The 9,716-nt window shown below is 35.1% G+C and overlaps 1 protein-coding gene across 1 annotated transcript; it reads right to left on the bottom strand.

The window, feature by feature from the left end:
• Positions 1 to 906: 906 nt before the first annotated feature.
• LOC144552784 (alpha-amylase isozyme 3B-like) lies at positions 907 to 3,223 on the bottom strand. The gene is made up of 5 exons (XM_078300777.1): positions 3,012 to 3,223; positions 2,600 to 2,732; positions 2,055 to 2,394; positions 1,481 to 1,946; positions 907 to 1,360 (listed from the first exon to the last, which is right to left on the bottom strand). The coding sequence occupies exons 1-5, from the start codon at positions 3,105 to 3,107 to the stop codon at positions 1,103 to 1,105; spliced, it is 1,293 nt and encodes a 430-aa protein (XP_078156903.1). The 5' UTR covers positions 3,108 to 3,223; the 3' UTR covers positions 907 to 1,102.
• Between the last annotated feature and the right edge of the window lie 6,493 nt (positions 3,224 to 9,716).

The following is a 9,716-nucleotide window of genomic DNA, read 5'->3' as shown; positions in this document are numbered from 1 at the left end:
TCTAAGGTCTAAACACTAATTCACATCCTCTCCAATACCTGATAAGGGGATCTTTTACAATTACTACATCTGGACCAATCCTTTTAACTTGGCACAAATCTCAAAGCTCAAAAATACCGGCCCCTATGGTAACCCGAACTCCAAACCAATTGAGATTTAATCTCAAACCGTAAAGTGAGGATGACCCTCTGCAATACCTGAGAGGATACAGATTCGTCTAAACACAGTGAGATGTATAATACCTTCCCCACATATAGTATCACTCAACATTTATAGTGCATTTTGTGTATCTGTCGACTTTTGTAATCAATTTGAGCTTCATTTTTATTCTAACTTGATCAAAACAGACGATAACAAATATTACACATAAAGTTCTTCTAAAATACATTTCCAGGAATTCACATCCTCCCAGGTACATGGAAAGGGAATATTTTAAAATTAGTAGATCAAGACCATTTTTTCTAACTCGGCACGAACCTCAAAGTCCAATAATATTGCCCCTTGTGCTAGCCTCAATCCCAGATCAGCTGAGGTTAAATCTCAAACCGTAAAGTGAGAGAAATCTTCTATGGTACCTAGAAGGATATTGATCTCTTTTACAGTGTGCCGCGAACAATTATTGATGTATTTAATCAAATTGAAATTCATTATCATTTAAATATCACCAAAGCTGATGAACAACATTCAATTTTTTATTAAATATCCTCTACATACATATAAATATTTTTGCGTAAAAATCAAACAGATAATTCTGCTCGGTAGTCAATTCCTCTCCTAACTAATTTAATCTGGGCCTTTGGGCTGGATGACCTGTGAAACTGTTGATGCCTACCAATGGGCCGCTTTATTTGTTTACTTTCTTCAAGAAACTATGGAGATAATTCTTAAGATTTCAGATAATTTGTCTTTTGTTGTTGCAAGGAAATTAATATATAAGCCAGCAATTAAATATTAATTCATTACTGTAGTTCAAAACTTCTACACTTAAAATAGGAAACCTTCTACCACTTATTAAAGCAATACAGCAATTAATATAAATTGTTCAATTTGCAGGGCAAGTACAAATAAGCCTGCTCATTCAATATTTTAAGAAAAACCAGTATTAATTATGATTCTTCTCCCAAATGCAGTAATTGTTGCCGTGTGCTACGGCATGGAAATCTGACGGAATTAGATTGCCGACATCAAATCTCGGTCCGAGCTTTGTAATCACTTTCTCATCAATCACTGCCAAATAGAGATCCGCATCGGCAACCAGGATGCGCAGTGTGCTACCAGAATGGATGCCATTTCGCGATCTGATAGCAGCTAATTCCGAAATCGGTCCTTTTAGTCCCCAGTCGAACAAATGATCATAGAACTACACATCAAAAGACAGCCAAGAAACCGAATACAGTATTATATAGTGAGTTGGGTAATCCTTTCTTTCAAAATATCTTTCAACAGAAAGCAATTGAATTTCAATTAAGAATGTACTTACAATGGAAGGTATTCCCGGGTGAGTCAAGATATAAGCATAGCCTTGTATGACTTTATCCGACGGAAAGGGCCACGAGTTCTGTGTAGATCCAGTGTCATGGTTATCAATAAACGTGACCGACCTCTCTGGCCACCAACCGAGCATGCCCGGTGCTTTGCCATTTCCATCCCGCATCCGCCATAGCTCTCCTTGTACTGCTGACTGGAGCACCCCCTTTGTAGTAAAATCAAATGCTGTTGCCGGACCACCGACGGCCTGGGCCCAGTTCACCAGCTCTTGCCTGTCTTGATCTTGGTTGCTAGAAGGTTTGCCGTCGCTGTTGTACGATAGTGAACTCCAGATCTCTGCCACAACAAAACTTGGAGAGGTGTTTTGAACATAAATCTTGGCAACACTGGCTGAATATCCCTTTGCAAAGTCAAGGCGCCAACCGTTAAAACCAACATCAGTCTTCAGCCAGTTCAACCTAAAATATGCCATGGATGTTTACATACTTAGGTAAAATAGTATATGCTTCCAAATCTAGACAGATTTTTGAACTTTTATATGAAGACCGTGCAAAATTTTAAATTACCAATCGGAGAGCTCGTGCTGGACCCGAGAGTTAAGATGGTCAATATCAGGAGCAGCTCCAAAATCAGCTCCTGTATCAGGATTACCAGTGCCATCTGAGTACTGGGTGTCATCACGACAGATCATATCCGGGCCCCAGTCAAGGCGTGCGTCAGATGTGCCACCTTCAAAAATACAGTAGATGCCTCGGCTGTCCTTGTAGTCAGCGCAACGGTGGTTGATCACAATGTCAGCCACACATTGTATGCCCTTTGCATGGAAGGCACTGATCAGTGCCTTCAGCTCTGCCTCGGTGCCATATTTTGAGGAGTTTAGGTCATACAGCCGTCCCGGCATGTAACCTAATAAATGGGGTTGTGGATATTACAAGTTGTTCATGACAAAAAAAAAATTTCGTATTCTTGATAAACTAAGTGGTTCTTGCTCCTTTATTTGTGTCAAATAAAGTTAGCAAATTGTGCAAATTAACTATTTATCATATGTAATTACTCCAAATAGTAATTTATCATATATACTCCTAGACAGTGATAATTAGTAATTATTAACCTTGTGGCGAAACAGAATGTGAAGGTGGTGGAAGCCAAACGTGCGTGACACCGCTACTGGCAATGTCATCGACTTGGCCCTTTAGGAAGTTGTACCATCCTCCTTGCTTCCTCCATGACTCCCAGTTGAAACCCTAACAAAGAAAATATAACCTCTCATTATAAGAATTAGTGTGCATGTATATCATGCATAAAGATGCAATTAATTAAGCACCAACTTCAACATATATATCTTGTTTGCATCTAAGTAGTAGTAGTGCATATAAAATCTTATACCATAATACTTTAAAAAAATATTCATATTCAAGAAAAAAGGCAATGAACAAAGTAGAACTATTACTGAGAAAGTAAAATATGTTTACTCAAGTAATTAAAGAGCAGGTACTGTTTCATTATTTTTTTCAATTTTATACCTGGAAAAGGATCTGATGGTCAGCTTGAGCTAAATTGAAACCTACAGATAGTAAAGCTACCAACATCAGGGAAATAGTGACTAAAAACTTCTCCATCCCTTTCTTGTTTTGATTTCTGATTCAAACCAGAAGAAATTATACAGTGGGATGAGTTTATTGTGTTTGGTGAATTGGCATGCAACATGTGTGGTTGTATATATAGGCATGAAGGTGAGCTAGTTTGTGAGCTAAATCTGACACGTTCTTCAATCGCTATCCTTAAAAGCATTAAATATTGCAAAACCCCATGACATTTTCAGTTGGAAAGTGAGCGGATAAGGCTGAAATAAGGGCTTTCATTAACTGTCCACTGTAATAAACTAATAATGGATGTTAGAAACAACGGCTTATTGGATAGCCGAAAGGAGATAAAGGAGCCGTGTTGGTAACTGTGCATTGCACTCAAGTAAGGCCTTAGTGGTAGGCAAAAGGAAAAAAAAAAATGCAACATTAATTGGATTATATTTGTTAATAATGACTAATTAAAAAGATAAATTTTCCAATTATGGACATATTTAATGTAATGTCCACATGAATCAGTGCCTCTTTAATTAATTATGCTTGATCTCACGAGTGGAAATTAGTTGGCTATTCTTTTTTTGCAATAATTATTAGTTGAACATTTATTTGTTAATTTATTGATTTTTTTTTTTTGAGAAACTAGAAGATATATCAATATCCGTATTATTACCAACATCTACTGACAATCTGATTTGTTGATTATATATATATATATATAGGAAAGCCATTTTTGTTGATTATATTACAGTAGACAGTTTAAAACTCAATAACAGTAAATTATTTTACTTATATATACATATCTAGCTGTTTATTCCATATCACTATGTTTATACATTTATATAAATAAAGTACACTTTTGCAATTTAATCTAAATCAAAAGAGCGGTACACAAAAGAACGGGCTGATCGATCCAATGAAAATTTGCCACCTTTCATCATAAATTTTCTTTGTTACACACCTTCATTCTAATTAAGATTACAATAAGGGGCGGATCTACACTTAATCCAAAAAATACTTAATCATCTCCATAATTTAAAATTTTAATAATATATATTGAAATTTAATTGAAATTTCACTAAATATATGCTTGAAGTCTAATAATTAGAGTTAAATTTTCTAAGTTCCGCCTTTGTTGCAATTTAGTTAATGATTTTGACAATAATATTTTTTTTTTACATTAAACAGAAATTTTATTACAGAATGGTATATATATATATATTTGCTTGGGGGTGTGATGCCACGTCATAGTAGGCCTGCTAATGGGTTCAACTCAGTCCAAAACTCGGCCCAGCTCGGTCATGTAACAAAACACGCTCAGCTCGGACTCAACTCAAATTTAAAGAAAAAAGCCCGACTCAGTTTAATGAGTTTGAGCCTTCGGCTCGGCTCGAACTCGGGATCGGCCGTAACTCGGCTCGAACTCGTAAATACAGAAATGAATTCCTCTCGCTCAAATGAGAAACTGAATCGGAATTCATTCCCAATATGCTGATCAGAACGCGGAGAGAAACGAGAATGGAAATGATTCAACGAGATTTCAGGAGCCCCAAATCGTGCGAAGAAATCACGGGAAAAACGATGGTATTTGGGGAGAATTCGTTTTGTTAGTGTGAAAAGCCTCTTTTACCCTTATCTTCTTGAACTAGATGTTGACACAGGAGAGCAATGGAGAAGGAGAGAAAAAAACCTCTAGATTGAGTGTCGGCGCTGGGGAGCAATGGAGACGGAGAAGGAGAGGGGGAGAGAGAGAATGAGGGGAGGAAACTTATGAGTTGTCGGGTGGACTGAGAAGCAGGGAAGGATAGAGGAAGAAGGAGAGTGAAAATTAATGCGAATGGGAAGAGTGATGAAATTCTCAATGGCATACACTGTAATTATAATGAAAATTATAACTTTTTTATTTGCTTTCAAATCAATTTCTCTTTTTAATTTAATCAATCCAATCACTAAAATTCAATTCTAAATCAATCCTTTTGAACTCTATTCTACTGAAATGAATTGAATTTTTTTATATTTTCGTTCCGATCAGACCCTTACGTGGCTGCCTAGGCTTGAACTCAGAAATAGAGAAATGGGCCACGTGGCTGCCTATTCTGAATGCATGTTTTGAAGATCTATCATTTTTTAAGTTTGAAAATTCGTGTATGAATTCGTTGCCTTAATATAATATAGTTTCTCTAATAACAAATGAGTTCGACCAAAGATGTAGAGTTGTGAGGAGATATCCAGGGAGCCGCCGCGTGTGGAGAAGTGGAGCGACGGGGCTGACAGGAGAGAGGAAAGGACCGATGGGAGAAGGGGAGAGAGCACACTAAGCGCTCTAAGAGAGCGAGAATGTCGAGAGAGTCAGGAGAGAAGGGCTCGGAGGAGGAGCACTGGAGAGAGGAGGCGATGGAGAGTAGCATCGCTGGAGAGAGGAGACGGTTTTTTTTTTTTTTTTCTTTTTCAATTCTAGAGGAGAGGGTAGAAGAAATGGAGACCTCCATTAATTGGAGTCAAATTTCAAAACATTTTTTCGCCTCATCAAAGAATGGTTTGGCCCATGAGCTCGGCTCAGATGAGATCTCTCGGTAAGGAAACGAAGATTTATTTCGAGTTCGAGCTGAGTTCGGGCTGAAACTCGAATTGAACTCATTTAAATTAGGCTCATTCAAGAGCCCAGTATAAAGCCCATGAGCCCGCCCGGCTCGTTTAACAGGCCTACGTCATAGCACCCTTTCCAATGAAAATCAATGAGTCAACGGTCAAACGAACCGGATAAGGCCACTTGGTTTACAGTTATCCACCAACGGACGAATGAGAGCAGTTGCGAACTTGCGATAAAAGCAAACGGATTGGATATTAATTATCCGTTGTTTGGCGAATAGCGAGTAGCCGATCGTAGAATCCAAAAAAAGAAAAAAAAAAAAAAAAAAAAAAAAAAAAAGTAGCCGATCGAGGCATGTCGCTTCTTCCTGACAAGCCCTGTCCCACACCTCAGTTGAAGGTCGGGTCGGGTGGCATTACAATTTCATTAAACCTCACCATGTCTTCCCCACCAGTCGGCCCAATAGCTACGATCCGGCCCGTTTTACCGCTCCAACAGCACCATTAATTGTTTGACATATTAGACTTTATTTTCTGGGCCTTTATAGGTGCTGAACCCGGCCCATCTCTTCCTGATAATTTGAAGAACTATTATATTTACAAATTGATGCGCGGAATTTTCTCCTAATTAACCTTTATTGGGTCTGGCTTTGATGTTGGAAAAGAATTTTCATAATTTACACCAGAAATTTCCATCTATTAGTTTAGCAAAAGATAAATTTGAATAAATATGTTTAATTTACAAGTCAGGACACAGATACAATACAATACAATACAAGGTACATTCACATTACAAAATCCAAATTAAAACTGGCAGAATTACATGGAAATATATATATTTTATCACCGTAGCAATTGCACTTTTACAACAGATGGCAAACTGGGTTTCATAGAGAAATTTAACTGTGAGGATGTCTGATATATATATATATATATATGATTTCATAAAGAGATTTGATTTCCAAGGACTAGTTGATCATGTCCTGATTGTTTAATTAATTAATTTATTTCGAAATAATGCAAAATTTGAGTAATATAGAATAGGAAGGCCATTCATAAAATAAATCCTTGATACAGGTCACTGAATTACATGCATGATTGATGAGGTAGACACACATGTACACCAATCAAAATCAGTCCATGATGCATTTGGTCCGCTCTCTCTTGTGGGTTCTTTTTCATGCAATGTGATCAATCGCCATTATAAAAACGAAAGGAAGAAACCTAATAATCAGTGTTTTAAAAGTCAGTTTAGTCGGCCGAATATTCATATTCAGTTGGAATATGAATAGAAAATGAGTATTCGGCCCAATATTCGGTTTCGAATATTCAACTGCATATTTTTTTCCGCATATTATCTATTCGGCCGAATTTTTCCGAATAGAGAATAAGAATCCGAATAAGAACTAAATAAGAACCGAATAAGTTATAATTTAATTTATTTAGGTTTGAACTTATATTTTATTTATGCTTATTTGTAGTTTTGTAATTTGTACTGTAGGTTGTTAACTTGTTCTAACTTATGTTATGTTTTATTTATATTTAATTGTAATGTTTATTTATGTTTATTAGAGTTAATGCCTATGATTTTTCATTTGAAAATCCGAATATATAAATCTGAATAAAAATTCAAATATGCAGCCGCACACTGTATATACAGTATGCGGTGGCTTTCCGAATATCAAATAAGAACCGATTATTAAAACAATGCTAATAATTGACATAAAGTAGACCTACTCTACTACACATCCGAATGTAATAAAAGTCCAAGGACAAACAAAATGGACACGTGTTGTGACCTATAGTCATGCGCTTGGACATCTAAAGGTCATTTAGGCACTTAGCCAAATACATTTTATTTTAGAAATTAACAAAAAAGTAAATTATCAAAAATAAGAATTATTGGTTTTTTTTTTTTATAATATAGATGAAACTGAACTATTGTTGCGATTGAGGGATTATAGTTGGTTTGGTCCCAACGGTTACAGTTGGTTGCACCGTGCTAAGTCCACTGAAAATTCAAAAATGAATGGGACTAAACGATTAATTCAGTGCTATAGTAAGGACTATCAAATTTGCAAATTAACTTTCCTTCCTTCTCTCGCTTTCACCTGGCAACCCGTTAGGAACAGGATAATGAGACTGAACCATTAAATTTCTACACACTGTATGGCTATTATGTAGCTAGCACTTGTGAAAACTAATAGAACTAATTAAACCATTAATTCGATCTCATTAGACTGCTCTAGAATTATTGATTCGGTTGTATCTATTTGTTAACAAATAGACTGTATCTATTTGTTAAAACTAATAGAACTTTCCAATACCTCATGCTTTTCATACCTCATCATACCTCATATTTTATATCTTCGTTTTCACAGTCCAAACTATTGATCCGAATTGCTCAACATAATATTTATACTAAAATATGCATGGAGATGAAATTTCATATTTTTTTTTTAAATTTTACTATTTATTAAGATAAGTACAAAATCACTTTTTTTGGACCGTTCAAAAAATAGTTATTTTATACTCATTTTAAAAAAATAGTAAAAATTTTCCAAAAATTATAAAATTTCATCCCTAACCATATTTAGTATGGATATCATGTTGAACGGTTTGGATCGATAATTTAAACTTTGAAAAAGAAGATATAAAATATGAGATATAATGAGATATGAAAAACACGAGGTATTGGAATCCTCCTTGTTGAAGATATAAAAATATTTTTGTTTCCTATGATTTATTTTACTTTCTAAAAATATGAAAACGAACCCATGATGGATACATATCATAGCACATCAATGCCAGCTACCCCATACTAATCCAATAATTAGCTCGATCACTAGCTTAGCTAAAGAGATCTTGGTACAAATCTTGGAAAAGATACGTATGATCATATATCATTAAATATTGTTGCTTTGGTGTGGAACCACAGTTGTGCTTGGAAAGTAGTATGGAATTTGTAATTCCATTTGATCGACCTGTCTTTGGAGCCTTTTTGAACCAGCTGAAATATTTGCGGCTGAATTTAACACGTGTAGATCCAGATTCGAAACTGAGTTGTTGTTTAATTATTATGTGTATGATTGGTCATATATATATATATATCGTTCTGCATGCATTGTATGATGTTTTCAATTGTGATCTAGCACATGTGTGGTGCAGAATGATTGGACAATAGAACATATCCCATGTTTTTGTAACTTAAAACCATTTGTTTTATTAACATGAAACGGGCATTAGCCTTTTTTTCAAAAAAAATAAAAATAAATTGTATGATGTTTTCATTTTTCTCATAGCTAGGCAGTTTTGAATTGGAACCACTATACCATCACTTAGACCAATAATGTATCCCAATTGCACAACATGTTTGTGATGACAGGTTAAAACGATTTAAATACATTCTACTCTCAACATATTACTAAATTTTTTTTGCTAATTTATTTTTCCTTTTGTTTTCTTCTTCGATGAAATTAATTTGACATAATTTACACAGATATGGTATTTAATTTTTTTAATTAATCAATAAGATAATTATACTCCGTTTGCACATTGCATTTCAGATGGCAGAATTCAATTTAATTAGAAATTATCACAAACATCCTATGTTGAAGTTAATTAATTTATATCTCTCTCTATATATATATATATAGAGTAATATATATATAGAGTAGAACTAGGGTGTTCTTGAGTTCACCAAAGTGTTTGGTGAGGTTAACTCCAAAACTCATCAAATCGGTTTCAAATGACGAATCCGAACCGTTGGAACCCGTTTACCTTACGAGTGATGCGTCTACATGTGAATATTTTAAACATTCAACTTAATTTAGTATAAAGTCAATTGGGCAAAATTAGAAGGTTAATAAATTAATTTTAGTGCATTCATTTTTTGAACATTTTTTGACCGCTTGACTTTATACTAAATTAATTCGAATGTTTAAAAGTTTCAAATGTAGATGCATCACTCGTAAGGTATGTGGGTTCCAACAGTTCGGATTCATCATTTGTAACCGATTTGATATATTTTGGAGTTAAGCTCACCAAACACTTTGGTGA

This window comes from Carex rostrata, chromosome 4 (assembly GCF_964058835.1).
Source record: "Carex rostrata chromosome 4, lpCarRost1.2, whole genome shotgun sequence".
NCBI classification, from domain to species: Eukaryota; Viridiplantae; Streptophyta; class Magnoliopsida; order Poales; family Cyperaceae; genus Carex; species Carex rostrata.
Note: the sequence above shows the minus strand (reverse complement) of the source record. Positions and strands in the feature narration are given on the sequence as shown.